Genomic DNA, 22,918 nt, shown 5'->3' with positions numbered 1-22,918 from the left:
GCCTTCTGGCCTTCTCTCAAAGGAAAAAGAAATAAAGAAATAAATGATTTCGCTATCGGGTCCACCACGTCTCTCTCTCAAGTCTGGAACTTTGGATTTCCCGAGACTTGTATATTGTTACATATCATATGGCGAGTCACTGGCAGGATTTGTTAAGATATAATTCTAATGTCACCTACTCACCAGACCATCACAAGTTTTGCGCCCCACGCAGTAACTTTGTTCATTTTTTCTTTCTTTTTTATGGTAAGAAACCATAAATTTGAAAACAATGCCATGTATCATTTGTTTTCTTGCCAAAGGGAAATCCTCAAATCCCTAAACCCCAACCAACTCAAAGCTAGTCTCTCTCTCTCTCTCTCTCTGAAAGTTTTTCCCTCATGGAGGTTCACAAAATCTGAGGTAGGCTACCAATATAACACCTGTACCTATTACTTGGGTACCTGCACACTAGCTTGTAAAGACAAGTACAAAGGAAAAGAAAGCAAGGAAGAAAAGGTTGTGTTACTCTTTCAAAGCAGAGCAAGTGGAGGTACACATAGATTATCTTCTACGAAAGGGATTGGAAATTAACCTCAAGTCTAGTAGTTGTGCGAAGTTTTCTAGGTTTTTTCCAATCCCCTCCTTTTAGTTGGTTTGGAGGGGAAACCATTTAATCTTAACTTTACCAAATAAGCTTCAAATGAATTGTATTTTTCTTCAAGTTCTACTAAGGAGATGGTATCTGTAGATTACTTCTCAACTAAGAATTCTCTTTTAAACTCTCGGAATCTCAAAATTCAAGATGGGTTTTCTTTCCAAAGAGACACGGTACCTGTACCTGTACCGGTACCGGTATCATACCAGTCAGCCCAAATCTCGCCACCTCCACCCGTACCGATCCAAGCAACAGTGGCTCCTTCTCCAAGCAGTAAAATCAGCCCTGCTGTTCTATTTATAATTGTAATTCTAGCTGTAATTTTCTTCATCTCTGGTCTGTTACACCTCCTTGTGAGATTTATAATCAGAAAGCAACCACAAAACTCTTCCTCCATTTCCAATCAAAACCAACAAACCGAAATTTCGGGTTCAGAGGCACTACAAAGGCAGTTGCAACAGCTGTTCCACCTACACGACTCAGGTCTGGACCAAGCATTTATTGATGCACTGCCTGTTTTCCTATACAAGGAGATTGTGGGGGCCAAGGAGCCGTTTGACTGTGCTGTATGTCTATGCGAGTTCTCTGATGAAGATAAATTGAGACTCCTACCCCTTTGTGGCCATGCATTTCATTTAAATTGTATTGACACATGGCTGCTCTCAAATTCTACTTGCCCCCTCTGTAGAGGTGCTCTCTTTGTACCAGGTCTGGCAACTGAAAGCCCGGTATTTGAATTTGGAGATTTAATGGAGGAAGGGAGGTTGTCGTGTAGCAGGGATAATGGGTTCTCCTTATCAGGTCGAAAATCATGTGAAATTGATGCAGCAAGGTTAGGAGAGAAATTTATTCTCCCAGTACGGCTCGGGAAGTTCAGAAATGTGAACAATAGAAATAGTGGTGAAGGTAAAGATATGAATGGAAACTCAAATCAAAATGGGGTCGTAAAGAGAGAAGAAGGAGAGAGTAGTAGCAGCAATTTGGATGCAAGGCGATGCTATTCCATGGGGTCGTACCAGTATATAGTTGGTGATGCCAATCTGAAGGTTTCTCTTTGTACCGAGTCAAAGAGGTTTGCGGATGCTGGTACCAGAGGTGAACCGAGGTTCAGGGGCATAAATGCAAACAGTGTGACCAATGAGGATATAGATGGGAAAAGGATAAGCGCAAGTAGTAAAGGTGAGAGCTTCTCAGTTTCTAAGATTTGGCAATGGCCGAATAATAAAGGGAAAATGCCAGTAATTTCTACAGAAATCTCATCAATGGACAGTTCGAGCTTGGCTTCTACGAGGCGGAGTCTAGCTGATACTTGAAAATACAGAGGTTATTTGGTAAACTTAATTGTTGTTGTTTTTGTTTTTGTTCTTAATTTATTTGGTAGTGGTGGGTATATTATGTTTATTTATTTGACATAGAAATTTTTTGTTTAAGATAAATCCATCAAGAAGTACTTTTTTTTTTCTTCTATTTTAAGTTTTCTAATTAGTGTCAAATTTTTGCATGCATAAAGAGCTTCCTTGTCTCAGTAGACAGTTGATTGAAACAACAGAAAGTGCCAAATTTTAAGCAAAAACAGCATCCACAGGCTTATACTATGTAACAAAGTGTTCTACAAGGCCCTTTTGCCTTGTTTGTTTGATTAATTTTGTCTGTCAACTTCATAGGTGCATGGGTAAGAACAAAAAGTGCATGTTAGTTAAATGTGTTTTCAAATAAATTTCTTAGCTGGCAATGCAAGTTATTGCAAGTATGGTAATATATCTCCTTTCAGTGTGGAGGGGAAATCACTAATTTAATTGGTAAATCATGACTAATAACCAAATCCACAACTATTTATTCTGAGAATCAACAAACAGAAACTTATTATGTCTGGATTATAGGCTGGATTGGTGAACTTCACGGTTCCTAACTTTTTAAAATTGCAAAGATACTCTTTTGACAGAGAATCCTAATGTGATATTGCTTTAAAAATTATTTCCATTTGCTTTGCATGTGCTCCTGCTGCATGTGAAGTTGTCATATTCTTATTTCTTGTATCTAGTTATGCAGGCTGAAAACTTTCCAGTTTTATCCTAGCAATCAAACAATAGAAGAAACATCAAACATGTTATTGCGCTGGATTATAAAACCTCTCTAAAATATTAGCTATTGCAGGAGTTTAGATTCATCCTATGCTCTAGAAATAGAGGTGTTCATCGGTCTGGTTTAATCGATTTTAAACCGAATTGAGAGAGTTCAAATTAAACGGTTTGGTTTTTCCGGTTAAATAGATCAGTTCACTTTTTTAAAACCGGTTTAATTGTTCAGTTCGGTTTAGAATTTTTTTAAATTGGTTAGATTGAACCGATCGAAATTTTTAAACTTGTTCCCATCTGAACCAAACATTTTAAAAATTAAAATATTACAACATAATGTATATTGCTTCGTTCGGTTCAAAACTAGTTAGACCGAACCAAACAAAATTTTTAAGTTCATATTAAAAAAAATTAACAAAAAATGTTTATTTCTATGATTAATCTTCTTATTTCGGTTCAATCAAGCAAATCGAAATTTAATTCGATTTGATTGATAAGTTTATTTCAGTCGGTTCGGTCATATTTTTTAAAACGGAATACCACAGACTAGCCGGCCTAAGATGCATTTATGAAATAGAATTTGCACTGAGCGTGAAGAATTTTTTTAATAAACCATAATTAGAAAAAAGATTTTTATGAAACCAATATGATTACTTTTTTATTACAAAAACCATAGAAACCGAAATGGCATTTCAGTCCCAGTCATTTTCACGGATTTCAAGAAAAAAATAAGTTGAAAAATTGTAAAATATTTTGGACTGAAATGTCATTTCGGTTCAAAAAAAAGAAAAAAAAATTCTGGACCGAAATAGCATTTCAATTCTTATGATTTTTGTTAAAAAAAAAGAAGTAATCATGTTGATTTTATAGAAATCTTTTTTCTAATTACAGTTTATAAAAAAAAAAAAAAAAAAAACCTCGAGCATGAATACAAATTCCATGGTCCCTTTTTTCTACATCTTTTTTCTCGTTTTGGAGCACTTTCATTAAAAGTGGTCACTTTAAGGAACAATCTTTCGCATTCCACCAGAACATTTCCTTATCTCTTTTATCATTTCCCCTTGCTTTATTTCAGGAATCTTAAAAAATTTCCTCTGCCCGGGTGAAAAAAGAGAAAGTTAGTGGGACAAATCGATTGTTTTGCTGGTTGGTTTGACTGCGAGATAATTATTTATGCACCTTTCTTTTTGTTATTCCCCCGTCAAATCCTCTCTGTTGTCAAATTGCGTTATGCTTTAGTGACTATAATTCTGATTCAAAATAATATATATTTTTTTTTATGGTTAACGACAATTGCTGTTGATAAAAGGAAATTGTTACAGATTAGTAGTGCATGGAGGGTACTCTCTCATAATTACTATTTATATATGTATTCTCTAATAACTCTAGATATAAAATTCTAATTATTGTCCAACCACCTATTTATCTCCAAAGCAGAATCATTAATTAATAAATACACTTTTTTTTTTGTTTGTTGGAGAAGAGTCTTCTGTCCCTCTCTCTCCATAGCGCCCATGCCCCTGCTGTTCAAATCACATTCCAACGCAATCTTTGCCTCAGCGGCTGTCTAGTCTTGATCCAAGCGAACATGCAATCCCACAATAGGTGATCTCTTGTTTCCGTATTACTAGATTGATAAAAATGGCACTCCGTTTGCACAGTGCAACCCCTCGAGACGAGGACTTGCTAAGTTAAGATCTTGTTAAAAATAATAATCTTAAGGGTAGTCCCAAGTGAATTGTAGTTGTAGTGGCATTTTATTGAAATAAAAAGTTTAATAAAATGTAGAAAGCTTACAAATTTTACATCTTTATTATTTAGTGGATACTTATTTTTGAGAGAAATATTTAGTGGATACTTGAATTTACATTTTTTAGAAGTAATTCTATTACTGTGTCACTTGAACTGCTAGACTTTTTTATTGTCTGTTTGTTTGAAATAGCTATAGAAGGAAAAAAAAAAAAAAAAAAAACAAGAACCAAATAACAGAAAATTGTACTGGGTTCGAAAACAAAAGTAAAGGAGAAGTAGCTCTGCTTGTCATATGTGCTTTGTTATTATGGAAATTATGATTGACTGATCATTGATCATTGATCCAGGTAAAACCAAAATATATATATATATATTGGATTCTGGATTGCCCATATGGTACCAGCGCTTGTCTTTCTTTTCTCCTACTTTTTTATTTTTCTGTTAAACAAGTGCATCTTTAACAAACAATGAACTGGCCGTTGTGATAGCTTTTTGTTTTGTAGTTTGTGTTGACTGCTCTGGGAAGAGTGGTGGTCTTGTGACCCTTCAATATATTAAACAAAGAGTGATTCTATGGTACTATGCATATTACGATTTGTTACCGTGTTACGGCTCTATATTTGAGTTTTCAAATTCTAACGGTCGATCCGAACCGTTCATCTTGTTCTCCATATTAATATGTGTTTGGAGACCAAATTTTACATTTTTTGAAATTTTTTTACTATTTTTTTAGATTTATTGAAAATCACTGTTTTTGGATGGTCCAGAATTTTCAGATCAAGTGATTTTCTAAATATCTAAAAAAATAGTAAACAAAATTTCAAAAAATGTAAAATTTGGTCTCCAAACACATATTAATATGGAGAACAAGATGAACGGTTCGGATCGACTGTTAGGATTTGAAAACTCAAATATAGAACCGTAGCACGATAACAACCCGTGATATGCATAGTACCATAGACTCACTCTTAAACAAATATATTGACTGGGGATATATATCTGATTTATTAGTATATTATCTTGCCTTGAGATTGCAAAATTTTACATGGGTTGCCTGTATTCACAAGCTAATCTAATCTAATCCATATGGAATAATTTCTCATTTTCAATCCAAATGTAGGATCTCAAGATTGCAGCTAGTTTGCACAAACCAAGAAATGTGTGTATTTAAAAGCCTTCAAGCGCACGCTTTTGTTCCTTCCCATGTTCTTCTTGTTGTTGGGAATCGACTTAATTTTCTATTGCTTTAAATCAGGAATTCTTACTCTCGATGAAAGTTCAATCACTATTAATTATTCTTATTATAAGAATATAGGCAATTAGGTATTCTATATTTCTAAAATAAGATAAACTATTGTTTCTTTCCTCTGATTTATATATACGGATTTTCAGAGCTGATTCTAAAATTAGTTTGACCGTTGGGTTCGTTTGTTCCTAACATTACCAAACGAGAAGCGCACAAACATCAATTCAGACATACAAGTAGGGGTCGCAAAAAAAAGCTCGTGATCCGCACCTGATTCGCTCGCTAACAGTTCGCTCGTTATTAAACCGAGCTGTTAATGAACCAGCTCACCACTAGCTCGGTTCAGAATTAACGAGTTCAAACTAGAGCCTAGCTTAATTGCTTGTCAGCTCACGAGCTAGCTTGGCTAAGCATCAATTTGTGAATTTGTATGAATTTGTGTGCATTTTATACTGTCTAGCTCGGTTCATCTCGATCCAAAACGTTTGTAGAATTCATTTTTTTTAAAAGCAAGATCCAATCAGACCCAGCGAGCTGACGACTCGTCAGCTCGCGAGCTAGTTCGGGTTGACTTGTCACAATTTCAAACTAAAGTTTTAACTCAGAACCCTAAGTCCAGCTCACTTAACTCGGTTTAAAATTAACAAACTGAATTAGAACCTAGTTCTGACTGAGCCATCTTGTTGCCACCCCGCATACAAAGCAAGAATTAACAAGCGACGCAACGATTACTATTGACTATCTGTATCACTGGATAAATCTGAGATACAAAGTTATCAAAGCAATTTATAGATGCATGCACCATGACGCATGACCCCAGAAAGCTTTTGAAATTTTAACAACAATGGAGTTATTGTTTTGTATGTCTGACATAGCGACATTCGACTGCATGCGTTCAAATATGTTGTATGAACATGCATTTAAAGTTTGTAAATGCAATGTTGAAATCTTTATGTTTCTTGAGAGACCACTACAGAAAAAAAAAAAATATATGTTTTCAAATTTTACTGATAAAAATATTTTCATAGTTCTTTATAAAAGTGTTGAAGATTATGCAAGATTTGGAGACAATAGCTAGAGATATTTAGTAGCATGTGCAATCTTATCAATATTTTCACTATTTTGAGAGCTCAAAATACAATATTGAGGACTCTGAAATATTCTTCTTCTTTTTATACCAGTTTGCCTTTGATTAAGACTTTGCATATATGCTAAGATCTATGAGTAATTAATGTATTCCAAATTAAGAAATTTAAGATCCTAATTAATTATTCTCATAAATGAGATATATACGTCCTTCCTTATCTATCTTTACAAATTTGGAATTTTAAAATGTACAAGTTACATTTGTATCTAAGAATTTATATTGATATAAAAATTATTCTAATTAATACATTTAAGTCGTTAGTTATTCTGAAAAAACAGAAAAAAAATAAACAAAATGTTTGCATCATGAAATCTTGGGAAAAAAGACTTGGCTATTTCATAGTAGCTAAGTTTGATAAAAAAAAATATATATTTATTGTTTATTTCTTTTAGTGTGAAGAGAAGGATTAATAGCCATGATCTACTGAACTTGTGGGTATCTCACATCAGTTTCTTTTTTTTCTTTTTCTTTTTTTCTTTTGACGAATAAATTTTGGAGTTCATATTATTATTTGACGTTGTTGATTAATATACTGAATTTATTAAAAAATTGAATAGTTTACTCACACTCGCTTTATTTAGTTCTATAATTGTTTATTTAAGTTGAATAGTTATTTTTCATTTTTCAATTAACTTATGTTAATACGGGTATTATTGATATCTATAATTTTCAGGATTCTTATTATCTAACGTTCTAAGGTTAATGTTTTGATGAAACATCTAATCCAACGGTATTTACATTCAATTTGCGATACGCATTTGTAGTATTTTTTAAAAAAACTTAATTATTTCCATTGCTTTTGTTCATATTTAAAGAGATTAATGATAATTGAAAATTTACATGCAACTTTCAACAGCACATAATATATTTTGTAATAGTATTTATTTTTTTCGTTATTTTTGTTTGTCATGCGATGATTTTTATATTTAAAGATATCAACTTTACATACAAAAATATTATATCATACAAGATTATCATATGTAAGTTCTTAAAAAAAAAAAAGGTTGATAGATGAATATTGATTCAGATAAGTTACTTTGTGTATTATAATTAATAATTGGCAAACTACTGAATAAGTAATTGTATTAGCTTGTGAAATCAAATCACACGAGTATAAGTAACCATAGAGAAGGTACGTATATAATATCATTCTATAAAAGTAAATAATGTTGTTGTTCTAAATTAAACACATTAAATTATTTCCTAATCTTAATGCATAATCTTATTTCAGTTTTAAAAAGAATGTATTATGAGGAGGGTTCAAATGCCTCCATGTTTTTGTGCCTCCATCATGCCTCCATCTCTCTCCATCATTTTCAAAGTTCAAACAGTCGATCCGAACCGCTCAATCTAACCTCCATACTAAAATATGTTTGGAGACCAAATTTTATATTTTTAGGAATTTTTTTACTATTTTTTTAGATAGGTACAAAATCAGTAAATCTGAACCATCTAAAAACAGTATTTTTGTACCTATCTAAAGAAATAGTAAAAAAATTCCTAAAAATATAAAATTTGGTCTCCAAACATATTTTAGTATGGAGGTTAGGTTGAGCGGTTCGGATCGATTGTTTGAACTTTGAAAATGATAGAGAGAGATGGAGGCATGATGGAGGCACAAAAACATGGAGGCATTTGAACCCTCCTCATGTATTATATAAGGGCAAAATTGACACAAAGAAGAAAAAATTCTCTTAGCCATGAAAATTGTAAATTTAGATCTCAATATAGCACTACCCTTTTTTTATAGTAAAGATTGAAGGTCAAACAACTCAAATTTTTTAATACCCACAAGAAATTCTCTCATCAGGATTTCAAATCTGGGACCTCCCACACAATCTTATCAATATTCACTTTCAAGATTGCAATATCAATCACATTAGACATTAGTTCCAATCTATTAGGATCAATATTACAATACCAATCACATTAACATCCAATCAAGTAGGATAAATTTGTTGAATTATATTTTCCCTGTAATAGGAAAGTCAAACAGCTAGTAAAATAATTAGAAAATATTATAATAGCTAATTAGCCTATGTAAATCATTGTAAGCAATGAATGATTAATCAATCAATGAAATCATTTCTCTTTCAATTCAAATATTCAATCTCAAATTCTAACAAAAAGGAAGAATAGAGAAAGAAGAATTGAGGATTCACTGGGCCATGACCAAGAACCAAACTTGTCAAATGCATGTTGCTTGGCAATTTGTCGGCAAATTCGTGTTCCTTTTCAATTTTATCACATGCTAAGTTGCATCAAACTATTTGTATATAAAAGGTACTAGTACAAAAGCATACAAAATTTGGGGGTAAGAATGTAGAATTATGAAAAATCTCAGGTTTGAAATTCCACTTGCGATTACTCTCTCCAGAGAACGAAATGATTCTGAAACGCCAAATTACCATACATTGGTCATTTCAGATGAAATTAACTGCAGCTAGATTGCTAGAATGGCACAGAATTTTAGTTGAAACGGAACTGATACTTGTGTTCCGTTTTCATTGTTGAAACGGAACAGACTGACAAGCCTAGTTGGTTGTGCTTGCTCAGATATCCATGATACCACCTCCCACTAAAAAGAAATGCTTGCAAGGCCTCACATTTGCATCAAGAAGCCATATAAGCCCACTTATTAAAAAATAGAGCAATAATCAGAGGCCAGGAAATAGAGCATGCAAGTAGTAAATTAGTAATGCTAGGATCTTTTGTAAATTGCGATTAGTTGTCACCAGCTTATAAATCTTTTGTGCAGAACAAACTAACATCCCGATTCCTGAGAGAACAAACCTTATGGCATAATAAAAAATAAAAATAAAAAATAAAAATAAAGGAAAAATAAATACAAAGTACAGGCTGCTATTTGAAAGAGTATCCCCAAACCTTTTGTGTAGAGCATAACAATCGAAAGTAACAATTGAATACAATTTCAGTAAAACCGACGGTCGCATATCTCTCTTGAACTACTATACAAAATATATATAAGGGAACAAATAATAATGGCCCAAAATCCCAACTAACAGTCTCGAATCCCCATCAGGGATGTGAAATTAAAATCAGGAAAAGAGGACAAAACTAGTTGAAGAGAACAAGCTTTTGACTCAGACTCCTGGCTCAAACTAAAGAGAACAAAGGTGCAGCAAACAATAAATGATATATGAATGGGAGTTATGACTACAATCCTGAAGGGAAATTGCTGACTTGACCTTGTTCCAGTTTTTCTTCATTGTTCACTTTGTATGACATCCTTATCCTCATTGCCAGCGGTTTCTTTAACACAAAAAAAATATTAGTAATAATAAGTTATCTTAAATCTCTCCTCTATAAATAGTAAACCTCTAAGAACAGGTAGATGCTTGAGGAAAAAGAGTGCTAACAGATAATTAAGCAACAGGACATATATGTCACTTCTATTTTTATTTGTCAAAATCAAATTACTAAAATATAACAGAGAGAGAGAGAGAGAGAGCTACCTGGCCATGCTGGGTATTAGTAAGAGTGAGGCTCTGTGTGATAGTTCCATTTCCATTGGCTGGAAGAGTATTACTGCTAGCTGGGTCCAGGTGCAACTGTATGAACTGTGGTATAAAACATGATAGATCATGTCATTGCTTCTAATAACATGTGAAGAGAAAGATGGGTACAATGGCAAACATAAAAAACGGAAGGTACCTTGGGAACAGCAGCTTGAAAAATGAAATTGGTATAAGCATTAGACGAGAGATTGGTGAAAGTGGCATGAATCAAGGTGGCTTGCGGTTTTTCTGGCTGCTTTCTAAAACTAAATGTGATTTTAAGGTTGCCACTCTGGAATGCTGTAATTGATTTATGCTCCTCTTCTCCTGTTTTCACAAAGATGTATAGAGTGATGATTTTTTTTATTTACAACTGTTAAGTGTTTTGTAATTGTTGAGGGCAGTTAAAACTGAGAAATTACTTGAAGGAGACGAGCTTGAATCCAAACTCAAGGACAATCCATCCAGCAGATCACTTACTGGTGCTGACTTAGTTTCTGGTACTGTACCTACAAACCACATCCAATTATTTCACATTTATTAGTAAACAGTAAAGTATTCAAGTAAGAAAAGTACATAGACATTACAAAAACTAACTCTTAGTAATAGTGGGGAAAGAACTAGATGCAGGCAGTCCATTTTCAACCGGAGAGGTTCCAATTGAGAGAAGGTCGTCTATTATATTTCTGTTTATTACTGGAGCCGGCTCTCCACCTAAGCATACCAAAAAAGAAAAGAAAAAAGAAGAAAGATTAGCATGCGCAAAAGTTTCTTGATGAAACAAAATTACATTGAAACGAGAAAGGAAAAAAGACAAAGTAGAACCTGATGGAGGTGAACTTGGCAGATTAATGTCAATCAGATCCATCATGAAGTTGGGAGGCTCTGATGCAGTAGTACTAGTAGGAGGCACTGGTGCATCGTCAATGCTGAAATCAATAAGATTGGGCATGGCAGCAGTAGTAGGTGGCTTAGCAACACCATTAGGCACCTTCACAGAAGATGTGATTTTGCTATCTCCTGAAGCAGTAGATTTGGGATAACCTGATGAGGTTTTTTCTGTGGACCCAGCTCTCTTTGATAGATAGGAGGCTTCATCTAATACCGGCATCCGCTCTAGCAATGTAGATCTGGCATGTATAAAATTTAAAATAAGTTTAAATTAAGTCCCCATTACCCTTCACTTATTATTATGCAATTCAGCATAAATGACCCTCAATAAACCTCAACTTGCAGTTAAAACAGAAGACAAATCAAAGGAAAACCAAAGAAAAAAAAAACAGCCAACGACTAGTAAGACTGCAATCCACACATTAGAATCAGCATTTATAACTTGTATGTAAATATTTGACAGGGCAGAAAGTCTTTTTACTGACTTGATGCCTGTATGTCTCTGTATGATCGAAGAAAATTCAATTGATCTTTGTTGTAGTTCGAGCTCAACATTTCCCTTGTGCTGAATGACAATTCCTTTTACCCTCCTATTAAACAATAAAATAACCATTACAAACTTTTCAAAGAAGGAATCGACAGCCACTGTTGTTTAACTATAACAGATGAATAGTCTAACATACTCTGAGGTAGGAGGGAAACGGGAGGAAAGCTTCAGGAGAGAAACAAGGCACATTGCCCTGGTTGTAGTATCAGTTGTATGGCGCTTCAACGCAAGCTCAACCAAATCAATTGCATCAGATTCTGTGACCTGCATAACTGAAACCTCAGAAAGTGTTTCTATTGTAATACTACACAATATTTTAACACAATTAACTTTTCTATTGTTTTCACTAAACAATGCAAAATCAACACCTTATGCCATATTTGATACTTAAAATTTTTTGAACTCTGAAAAGTTCAGCATTACAACTCTAAGAAGCATGCCAAAGTACCCAAAACACCTGATTGATAAGCTTTCAAATGCAGGAAAAAAGTTATAACCCATTTTCAATAAGTTCACTCTTCAATTTGTACAAATAACCAAACATAAGCAACATCAGCACCAATCTAGTTTACTTGATTCAGGAAAAGATTAACACTAACTTGAAAGTAATAGAGAGACATGCTAGAAGGTACTAAGAACTTACTGTCATCGGTTCCTCTGAATCAAGGAAACCAACATTGTTGACCAGCATTTCTCCATATTCACCAATGCACCAGACAGCTACTCGCACTAAGCTTTCCTAATATATATCATATTTTAACAAAACATATATATAAAGATATATCAGCATTATATGATTTATAAACTAACAAATGGAATTCAATTATTCGATATTTAGAAACCTGTTCAAGGGAAGCTTGCAGTGCACTGTACAACAACCTCACAGAGTAGCCTTGAAGGTCAGGCGCATTGCTTATAGCAACTACAAGGGCATGCCACACATCATCTTTCACAAAATTTCCAGCCTAGAAAATTTAGATATATGTAATAAATACGTTTATCCATTTTCGTATGACTCCATAATTTTCTCAAAAGGTTAGGACCTTGCATATCAAAAGATTCAGAAAGAACTGTAATAGTCAGGTCCAAAACCAGTATGTACTGGTTTTCAATGGTGTAGTAACCTCTGACCGATCAATGAAATTACCCTCTCACCTACCAATGATAAAACTTTGAACATCTGGTCCAGATACCACAGCTTGTCCTGAGAAAACCTACATATCATCACCAAATGGCACGACTTAATTAAAAGTATAGACAGTAAAAAGATACATCCTCAGAAATAATTTTAGAATTGCTTACTTTTCAACAATCAAACAAATTTTAGCAGTCAAATCTTCCTTGAAATCTGGATCACTGACTTGAAGATAGTCAATAAGTTCTTTAATCAAATGCTTCGCATTAGTATCATTAACCAGTAAAAACACAAGCTCAAGAGCTCTTTTCCTGATAGAGGCATCCGTATCCTGGAAAGGACAAATGTGAGTGGAAAAGATGTAACTTTTTTACTAACAAAAGCAAAAGAAATCAAGAAATTTATAGATAATGCAAGTACCTTGACACATTCCAGAATTGTAGTTCTGTGTCTCTGCACAGCTTGTGTATCAACTGAAATCGCCCTCATCAGTATGTTAAGAGCAACATATCTGAAATGTATAAATGAAGCCACAGATAAGTAATCAGCGCAGTTAAAATATAATTATAAAGATAAAATAGATTTCACCTGATGTTATTATCACGGTTTGACAAGAATCTCCCCAAAATATTAATAGCCAGAACACGTAGACCACTAGTGGCTTCTATGCCCATTATCGTCTCCACACACTCGTACAAAATGGCATTCCCAGCATTTTTGTTTGACTCTGTTTTGGTTGCAACCTACAAGAAAATAAATATATATATATATATATATATACATACATACTCACTTTATTCTGATTTTATAAACGTTCAAATGATGAAATAAGCTAAAAGAAGAGCAGTAACATACCTGTGCAAGAATGTCATTCATAGCTTCACTCGAGTCGGCATCTCCATGACCCAAGATGCGCAGGATCCTGAGCACGCCGATGTGAAGAAAGGGGTCAGTTATACCGGCTATATCATACTCAGGTGCATATGAACTGTTTGAAACATCCTTCAGTATGCGAACAAGAACATCCGTGCAGTTCTACAGTTGTATAATTTGACAATAAGACGGTAAGGCATCAATAATATTTTGACTTAGTCAAAAAGGAAATTAAAACATTGCTTGAATATGCATGTGTAAAACTGTTTACCCGTCGAATATGATCCAGGGATTCTTTGCTGGCCTTGCACAGTTCAATACAGAGCTGAACACCTGATATTAAGACCCCATGGTGTTTCTCTTTGAGCAAAGAAGCTGCCGGGTACATGAAATTCTCTGACAAATCTGGCACTTTTCTGATAATGCGAATAGAGCACAGAGCAGCCTAAAACCAAAATGTAGATAAGTCCCTTTAGTAGCCGGCACAAGGCAAATGTATCAGGCCAGTACAGCCTTAAGATACATCTGAGTCTTGTTATGAGCAACAGTAAATGAATCGAGATTGGTAAATACCAGCAAATGGTACCAATATCAGGGTATTTTAGTGAGAGATAGGTATTTGTAAGGTCAATTTAGGCATAAGAGATGCATTGAACAACAACTGGACAATTAACTAGCAGCTAAGAATAATACTAGGCAAAAATTTGGTATGATATTCAAGATAGGAAGTATACAGTTTAAAAGACGGAAAGAGGCGCACCTTCTTTTTGATGTTGGGATCTCTGCTGTTAAGTAGCCTTTCGACTTCAGGTGCAAGGTCACGTGCCATTTCAGCTGAGCATATGTTTCCAAGAGCACAAAGTGCAAGACCCACAATGTACTGGTTTGAGTGGTTTAGATCTCTGTGCATCTTGCATCAAGGTTACCAAAAGTTTGAAAAATAAAATCACACAAAGACTACACCATCCAAAATTCGCTCGAGCAATGGACACTAGTGCATTCTAAGCATTTTAAATCTCGGTTAGAAGGGATTCAACAAGACCAAGTATGACATGTTTGGCCACAGTACAACCATGTAAGAATAGGACCTACTATTAACCTTGCTACTGGCAAAAAGAAGAAAAAAAGAACCTAAGATTTGACAATAAAAGAGAACACATTATCAGTTGTCAAACCTTCTCTAGTATGACGAGAACCATCTTAAGGCCTAGAATTTGCCAGCCCTTATCTCTAATCAGGTTGTTCCAGGTAATTACATTAAACAACTAAACATAAATGAATTGTTCTCCAAATTTGGATTGGAATTCTCAGTTTCTACTTCTCAACCATGCAATGCCTTAGTATAATATAATCATATATCTAAATTTTAATTCCACAAACAAAAGGATACTGCTTCAAAGAGTTTGTAACCAGCATGAGAACTTCTTGTCTCTCGTCTAGAAGCAACATCAACCCCAGATACCCAATTCTCTTCTCAGGAAAACCTGATGCTGCAATTAATTTGAGGCATTCCATCTGGCCAAAATGGGTTGGATATCCCAGCATGTGAATAAACATTAGCTTCGCCAGGTTTCTATGTCTGTAATCCTGGTCATTCTCGCTAATTGCTGCACGAATAGCAGCACATTCTTTTCTAACAACCGCACGCTCTTCTGCCGCTGTTTTGCATGCTCGTATAGATCGGATCATGTCCCTACAGTTTAATTTTAAGTGTCATGTAGTGCCAGCAGAAAGCATATTTTCAGTATTAAAGAGATTTTCTAAAATTTTTGGGAAGTATCCACTACAGAGTGAAGATGAGATTGATTGAGAGTTGTAAATTCTAAGTTGGACTCATGCCATGGCATATCACGTGCTTCATTACCATGTTTAGACCAAATAAACCATCTATGCACTGGTCGCTGTTAAGAGACCTAACAGTTGACAACCTGAGAAGTTGTTAATTCAACAAGTAGCTAGCCTGACAGGACAATTAGTGAGAAAACCGTTTCTGGCGAGTCTACGATTAGGGACCTGTCCGTATGAGCACGGATTCAGCACATCTTGGATTCAGATGGCAGAGCTCGGGTTAATTCAAATACAAGAAACTGATATCTTATCCGATTGACGAAGAAAAAAAAAAGGAATAAATCAACTAAATCTTACCTGAGCCGGGTACCCGACGAGAAGGGATTCATGGCTAAATTCACGGTGAAACTCTTCTAAAATTCCACCGAGTTCTTGATCCGATCAGAGCGAGCGGAGAGATCCGAGGTAAGAGAGGAAAAAAAAGGAGATCAAATGAGGGGATCGAGGGATCTGAGAGAGAGACGAGAGAGAAGCAGCGAGACTGAATGGATCTGAGCGGGGCGCTGATTTGCTAGTAGCCCCTCCTCCTTTTTCCTTGTGTCTTTTAATAAATTTTAACAAATTGATTAACAGCAGTAGATCCAGGTGTTATTCACTAATTCCATTTTATAACTCTGTTAGTTTTTTTTCTTTCTTTTTTCTGCTTATAATATCAGCAGTAAGTCTGCGACATATTCGATCGTTCCCACTAACGAGTAACGACGGGGAATTTTTTTAGAAACCATAGTTCAAACCAAGCCATTTTTTTTTTTTTTTTTACAGAAACTATAAGGACTTTAATGTCATTTCGGTTCATTTTTTTTCTTTTTTTTTTGAATCAAAATGACAATTCGGTCCAAGTCGTTTTCACAGATTTTAAGAAAAAAAAATATGTTGAAAAATTGTAAAAATATCTTAGACAGAATTACCATTTTGATCCCAAAAAAAAAATTCCGAACCGAAATGGCATTTCGGCTCTTATGATTTTTGTAAAAAAAAAATAATCATGTTGGTTTCATAATTTTTTTTAATTATGGTTTATAAAAAAAATTGAACCACGGGACCTGACCGATTTTTTTTTTTTGTCTCTCTGCTTGAAAAAACAGAAAATTTGTTGGTCTACAATATTAAAATATGATTAAGAGTTATTTCATACGCGTTATTTATAAAATAATTAATTCAATATAAAATCATATTTTTATATTTAACTATATTTTATTATCATAATATTTTATAAATTTTATTTGATTAATAAGTTATGATAAAATTGATTTATACATTGTATTATATAATTTGATTTGATCAATATCAAACAAACTAATAAATATGACAACTTTAAAACTTACTAATTTCCTTAAACTAATTTAGACATTATATTCAGTTTAAAAAAATTAGACATTTATAACTTTTTTTTACTTTTTAAAATTTAAGTAAAAAAACTAGTCAACTAAGCAGAATTTGCAAGAAAATAAGCATAAAAATTTTCGATATGTTATAACAACAAAGAAAATTCATACCTACTTTTGGAGATCCAACTTGTAAATTCCTCCAAAAAATATCGATATTTATATGAATGGAATTACAATAGGAAATAAAAATGGGTGATTGAGATATGAGAATATAAAGGCAGATTTTCAGAGCCTGGTTTGCTTGAGAAAATTGATATTTGATTAATTTTGGATGAATGAAATAATAGATATGAGCGATGTTTACAAAATAGTCATTGTGATGAAATGGCAAAAAAAACAAAAAAAAAAACAACAATTAGCCATTAAATTGAATTCACATAATTGATAATTTCAATATTATTTTTCACGGCTACCCTTGCATATATCAATCACCCATTTTTATTTCAACATAGGAAGGGTTGAATAGTCATTTTCTGTTTTTTCAGCATTTTACAACATTTTTTGAGGCTCTATAACATCTACGGGTGCAATTTCGATAAATAAAAAGAGAATTCAATTTATAAGAGGTCTTTTTATTTAAGCTGTTGATATAGATAAATGGCTAAGACAGAGGACAGAAAATATATTATTGGAGAATATGTTTGCTAGAGATCTGAAAAAATCACAGCGTAATCAGATACGTTATGGTACAGCATGTGTGTTGCTCACGTGCTGTGAATTGCGTGATGTGATCATATTTTGATACAACATATCATTCCAAAATTTAGTCATAATAAATCACATAGTCACGCGAGTTACATGTAATTAAAATCATTAGAACTTGATGAATTGTGAATCTTGAATAAACTAAAATTATGAGGAAAAAAAATAGACACGGCGTGACTAATGTGTTGTGATCATCTTTCCAAATTTAATTACGGCACAATACGATACGTATAAATCTAACTTTGTTATAGCAAATTATAGAGTAATTAATCACTGCACGACACATAACTCAGAATTTTTTTTATAAACCATAATTAAAAAAAAAAGATTTTTATGAAACCAACATGATTACTTTTTTTTTTTTACAAAAATCATAATAAATGAAATGTCATTTTGGTCCAAAATTTTTTATTTTTTTTGACCTAAATGGCAATTTGGTTCCAGATATTTTTCAATGTATTTTTTTCTCAAAATATGTTAAAACAATTGGGACTGAAATGACATCTCGGTTCTTATAATTTTTGTAAAAAATAAAGCAATCAAGTTGGTTTGGTTAAATATATTTTTTTTATTTATGGTTTCTAAAAAAAATTCCATAAATTAAGTAACAACACATCACATATTTAGAACCCTTCCCACTGTTTTTCCATTGCTTCTACATGCCTGACTACAGGGTGATTGGCCACAGAAAGTATTTCATCTTCGCGTATAATTAAAGGAAGCATAATGCTCGGTCATTATCGTCTGAGATGATCGAAATACTTTAAAAAGTAAAAACCCAGAAACCCTTCACTCCTAGAGCGAACTTTCCCCATCGTAATGGCGTCTCTGCTACTCGGCTCTTTGCTTATCGCTGCTCTGGCTATCAACCCAGGTATCATAGAAGGGTAAAAGTTTAACATTGAATACAACTGCAAAGCATTCAGATTTCAGATACTATTACTAAAAACTCGTTTACATTAATCGATCTATCATTTTTTTAGCCTCATCAACATCAAAGCTGGTATTGGAGGAAGGATACACAGTTTCTACGGTCATAGATTTCAACAAATTCTCTTCTCCTCCTGCCAACCAGGTCTACCCCTACACGATTGTTCCTTTACTCTCTTCTCAAGACCTGCTTCTCCTGGACTCCACAGGTTCGACCTTCTATACTCTCTCTTTTCCTTCATCGGAGGACAAAGAGGCGGAGATCAAGCACCTCTCTGGAAATGGTAAGGCAGAGTTTGTGGATGGTGATGCCAAAGTTTCGAGCTTTAACAAGCCTAAGAGCTTCGCAGTTGATGAGGCTGGTAATGTATACGTGGCTGATCGAATGAACTATGTTATTAGAAAGATCAATCGATCAGGTAACTTTTTTTAATATATTCTGAGATTTCATTGTTAGAGTATATCTTAGTTGAATTCATATGAAACTGGTGTAGAGATTTCCTAAAATGTTCAATTCATACTCAATCAATCATTGATTTGGCAATTGTGCTCCAATCTAAGTCAATTTAGCCTCAATTGTCTATCGGCTGTGCACACAAGAACCAATTAAACAAAGGAAAAGGGGTCGATCCTGTACATGCATATGTACTTCACACTACCTGATTATTGCATGACAAAGCTTTTGCTGAAACCTGATAAAAAAGATCATTGCTGATGTGCAGCATTCTCTTGTTACCAGCATATATATACTGGACAAGTAGTTACTATATACTAGTCTTATGTACCAGATATTTGAAGCTCGATGAATGTAACTTTTCTTCTGATCATAGAAAAAATAATAGTGTCTTAACATATTTAGACTAAATGAACTGTATCCATTTTAATAATGAAGTATCTTAACATATTTACAAGGCATATCTTTTGTTCTCTTTTAGGATTTACAACCACAATTGCTGGAGGGTACTCGAGGAAAATTGGAAAAACTGATGGGCCTGCTCAAAACGCATCCTTTTCAAACGATTTTGAGTTGGTGTACATGCACAAAAAATGTGCATTGTTAGTAGTTGATCGGGGAGATAGACTGATCCGACAAATAAATTTAAATTCGAAAGATTGTGCACGTGAAAACCCCCAGTCAGGTATCCTTTATTTCTTATTCAATAGATTGTTACACTAAAAACTAGAAACGACATTATCACATTTGGGTCTTTCCAGTGGATTCACCCTCTGTCCTCTGACATTGTTACATCAGTACTAATCAATTGTCTTTTCTCTATCAAGGGTTGAAAGCTGCCTTGATAACCGTGATTGCAATTGCATCTCTCCTGCTAGGATCCTTACTTGGATTTGTTGTTCGTCCCTTCGTAAACTTTCGGGTAAGCAGGATTTTTTTTTTTTTTTCAATTGGAATTATTATAAACACAAATTGGGGTTGCTGTAAAGGGCATAACCAGTTGAACTTACCCTTCGGAAAGACTACAAGATTCAAGTCTTGTAATATAATTTGTGTGATGGCCAGGATGACCTTGTTATATTTTTGGCAATAACTTTACCTCGTGTCGTATTTGCCAGTTGGTTATCCAATGTATTTTTGGTAGTGATGTACATTGAAGGGCATTTAGGACTCCGATTTGGTTAGAGGGATGTGTGTGAAAACTGGTATTTACCTTTAGAAAATAGGATAAACCTTATTGTTTTGATTTATTAAAGAAAAGTCTAATTTTGCACTTATATGTTCGTGAATTGCACTAAGGTGTTTTTTAAATGTATTTAGGCAGGGACTCCTGGCCAACCGTCATCTCAACATGATACAGAAGCAGTACCAAACCAATCAGGGGAGAGCAACACTGATGAACTTCTCAGGCGCAAGAAACGCAATTGCTAACACTGCAGCATATATCTGTTTAGTTAAGCTGATTCAGTTAAGTATTTGCTATATGTCTGTAATAATCCGTACCTTTAGGCCTCAACTTGTAGCAGGTAACCCTAATGAGAGTGGATCTGTTTCTTTGATGGATCTAGATGTGGCACCTGATCCTAATTCTTCCAAGAAGAATGACAGTGTGAAAGATTTGATGTGTTTGGATACTGGTGTTAGTAATGGTTTCTGTAAACAAGGGGAGATAATAGATGCTTATATAGGAGATAGTGGGACTGGGAAGAATAGGTTGGATGAAATGATTCTGACTCACCTGTCAGATTTTTCATGCCAAACCAAACAGCAGGATGTGTTGGAGCAATCTAAAAAGTCTGGTTCAAGCCTCGTTAGGAGGCGTAATACAGTTGAGACTTGAAAGGCACTGAGTACAGTTTAGTTTGTTTTAGTAGTTGTGGTGATCTTTTAACTACAGGATGTCATATCTCCTGATATTGTGCTATGTATAAGAATACGGGAACTAATGTTTAATATTATCTATTGTAAATTTTTCTTGCTGAGCTGCATACCTATATATTTTCCGAGTTGGCGAGTTTGATATTGTTTCATTGACTCTCAATTTTATATCAATACTGCACTAGAATGAGTTTATGGAATACTGAGGACTAGGAAGGTGATCATGCAGAAATTTTCATATAACCACCAATTACACCACTATAAAGTTGTCAGTAAAAATAAAAATTTAACAGATGATCTCATTGGTGATTTTTATTAATACCCTAAAAAAAAGGTTTTTACAAAACTGTCCCCAACTTTGGTTTTTTTTTTTTTTTTTTAAATTGCCCCAACCGCCAGGTCTACGGGTAGCCCACAATCCTAGCGGACTATCTGAGATAGGGGCGGTCCACTAGATACTTGACCGCCTAGGGGCCAGACAGTCCACTAGGGACCCCTTAAACCCTCGTGATTCGTCTCGTGATCCGTCTCTCTCCCTTTGTCTCTGCTTCAATCCGTCCGCCAAAAAAAAAAAAAACCATGCCTTCATCCCTTCCACCCCTTCACTGGATCTACATTCTTGTCCATGCAGTTAGGGTGAATAACTATGCCACAATTAAAACAAAAAAACATATCCACCATATGCCCCTTCACCTAACATAAAAGACAATGTCCTCATTCAGTTGGTGGTTTCTTGTCTGCCCACCCACTTGGAGGATTCTCCTCAACTATTTTTCTAATTGACGGATCAACAGTGCTCAGGAATCCATCGTAATTTTCAGGTGAATACATACGTTGCATTCGCATTCTCATGAGGGCTTTACCAGTCTAGAAATTGTTAATAATTTCATGTTTTTCTTTATGTGAAATGGACATGGTAAGACCTATGATTTCAAATAATAAACTAAGATAATAATTAATTAAAAAAATTATCCGAAATCACCTTAGAATTCGCCCTTTTTCGCCTCTGAAATCGCCTTCTCTTTCTTTCTCTTCAGAGATTTCTCTCCTTGAATTCTCGTGGGTTTGAGAGGGAGGAGAGCGAAACGGGATTTTTATAGGGCAAAAAAACAAAATATATATATATATATTGGACTGCCCGGTCCCCAGGCAGTCTGCTAGGATTGTGGGCCGCCTATAAGCCTGGCGGTTGGGGCAATTTAAAAAAAAAACAAAGTTGGGGGCAATTTTGTAAAAACTTTTTTTTTTAGGGTATTAATAAAAATCACCGTCTCATTTAAAAGATCTAATTGTTACTGATACAGCAGCAAAAGAATCAATCTGCACAGCATAAAAAGAAGGCCGGAAGTGTTAGAGTTTGGTCAGATTCGAGAAGAACATTATTACAATAAAATCAAGGATAATTTCTTCTATAAAATCCGATGCTTCTCTCGCTCTAACTATACAGTTTGCTTCACAAATTACAATTGGGTAATGAAAAATGCTTACAGGGATATCAAGGATTAGTAGGCTTAATACTTTTTTTTACCATAAATCAACGATAGGTATAGGGACCTTGTGCAATTTGTAGGCTTAATTTAAGAGTTCACCAGGAGTTGATACAAGAACATCAGGCTGAAAGATTGGTTATTCCTACAATAACAAATTTGAAAATTTGACAGAAGAAATACAATTGAAGTTTGCTTCAATTTGAAATCAGAAAGTCACCATATGACATGATTTTTGTGTTTCATCACAGTTTGACTACTAATTTTCCTATTCAAGACCTATGATTATCACTTTAGGTACCCCTCAAATAACAATTGTGTTCAAAATTCATCTTTTCCTTGCAGTATACGAGGAATGCATGCAGCCAGCATAATGATTACGTGCAACCATCAAAACATAAGTGGAA

General features: G+C 34.3%; 3 protein-coding genes across 4 annotated transcripts; 2 read left to right on the top strand and 1 right to left on the bottom strand.

Annotated features, from left to right (window-relative positions):
- Positions 1 to 320: 320 nt before the first annotated feature.
- On the top strand, positions 321 to 2,097 carry LOC144557711 (RING-H2 finger protein ATL46-like). Its single transcript, XM_078306271.1, has one exon. The coding sequence runs from the start codon at positions 718 to 720 to the stop codon at positions 1,948 to 1,950; it is 1,233 nt and encodes a 410-aa protein (XP_078162397.1). The 5' UTR covers positions 321 to 717; the 3' UTR covers positions 1,951 to 2,097.
- A 7,573-nt stretch (positions 2,098 to 9,670) lies between these two features.
- On the bottom strand, positions 9,671 to 16,377 carry LOC144557709 (AP-1 complex subunit gamma-2-like). Its single transcript, XM_078306266.1, has 19 exons — positions 15,967 to 16,377; positions 15,212 to 15,514; positions 14,582 to 14,723; positions 14,093 to 14,266; positions 13,804 to 13,983; positions 13,537 to 13,691; positions 13,369 to 13,459; positions 13,116 to 13,279; positions 12,973 to 13,027; positions 12,656 to 12,778; positions 12,457 to 12,552; positions 11,950 to 12,077; positions 11,752 to 11,856; positions 11,201 to 11,505; positions 10,973 to 11,089; positions 10,798 to 10,884; positions 10,533 to 10,702; positions 10,334 to 10,438; positions 9,671 to 10,130 (listed from the first exon to the last, which is right to left on the bottom strand). Exons 1-19 carry the CDS (start codon positions 15,996 to 15,998, stop codon positions 10,035 to 10,037), a joined length of 2,628 nt encoding a protein of 875 aa, XP_078162392.1. The 5' UTR covers positions 15,999 to 16,377; the 3' UTR covers positions 9,671 to 10,034.
- Positions 16,378 to 18,507: 2,130 nt separating this feature from the next.
- Positions 18,508 to 21,142, top strand: LOC144558464 (NHL domain-containing protein). Of its 2 annotated transcripts, none has more exons than XM_078307305.1 (5): positions 18,508 to 18,636; positions 18,746 to 19,111; positions 19,628 to 19,831; positions 19,974 to 20,068; positions 20,467 to 21,142. In XM_078307305.1, exons 1-5 carry the CDS (start codon positions 18,582 to 18,584, stop codon positions 20,575 to 20,577), a joined length of 831 nt encoding a protein of 276 aa, XP_078163431.1. In that variant the 5' UTR covers positions 18,508 to 18,581; the 3' UTR covers positions 20,578 to 21,142. The 2 variants fall into 2 exon arrangements, with proteins under 2 accessions (XP_078163431.1, XP_078163430.1); XM_078307304.1 differs by having other exon boundaries at positions 18,516 to 18,636; positions 20,471 to 21,142.
- The last annotated feature ends 1,776 nt before the right edge of the window (positions 21,143 to 22,918 follow it).

Source organism: Carex rostrata, chromosome 8, assembly GCF_964058835.1.
Source record: "Carex rostrata chromosome 8, lpCarRost1.2, whole genome shotgun sequence".
Lineage (NCBI taxonomy): Eukaryota > Viridiplantae > Streptophyta > Magnoliopsida > Poales > Cyperaceae > Carex > Carex rostrata.
This window is presented reverse-complemented; position numbering and strand designations above follow the sequence as displayed.

Coding starts and splice junctions, on each gene's coding strand:
- LOC144557711 (XM_078306271.1), top strand. CDS start 718: ATGGTATCTGTAGATTACTTCTCAACTAAGAATTCTCTTTTAAACTCT.
- LOC144557709 (XM_078306266.1), bottom strand. CDS start 15,998: ATGAATCCCTTCTCGTCGGGTACCCGGCTCAG. Junction 13,028..13,115: donor ATTTGTTTGATTGTTGAAAA/GTAAGCAATTCT, acceptor GATGATATGTAG/GTTTTCTCAGGACAAGCTGT. Junction 12,553..12,655: donor TGCAAGCTTCCCTTGAACAG/GTTTCTAAATAT, acceptor GATATATATTAG/GAAAGCTTAGTGCGAGTAGC.
- LOC144558464 (XM_078307304.1), top strand. CDS start 18,582: ATGGCGTCTCTGCTACTCGGCTCTTTGCTTATCGCTGCTCTGGCTATC. Junction 18,637..18,745: donor TGCTCTGGCTATCAACCCAG/GTATCATAGAAG, acceptor TCATTTTTTTAG/CCTCATCAACATCAAAGCTG. Junction 20,069..20,470: donor GTCCCTTCGTAAACTTTCGG/GTAAGCAGGATT, acceptor GTATTTAGGCAG/GGACTCCTGGCCAACCGTCA.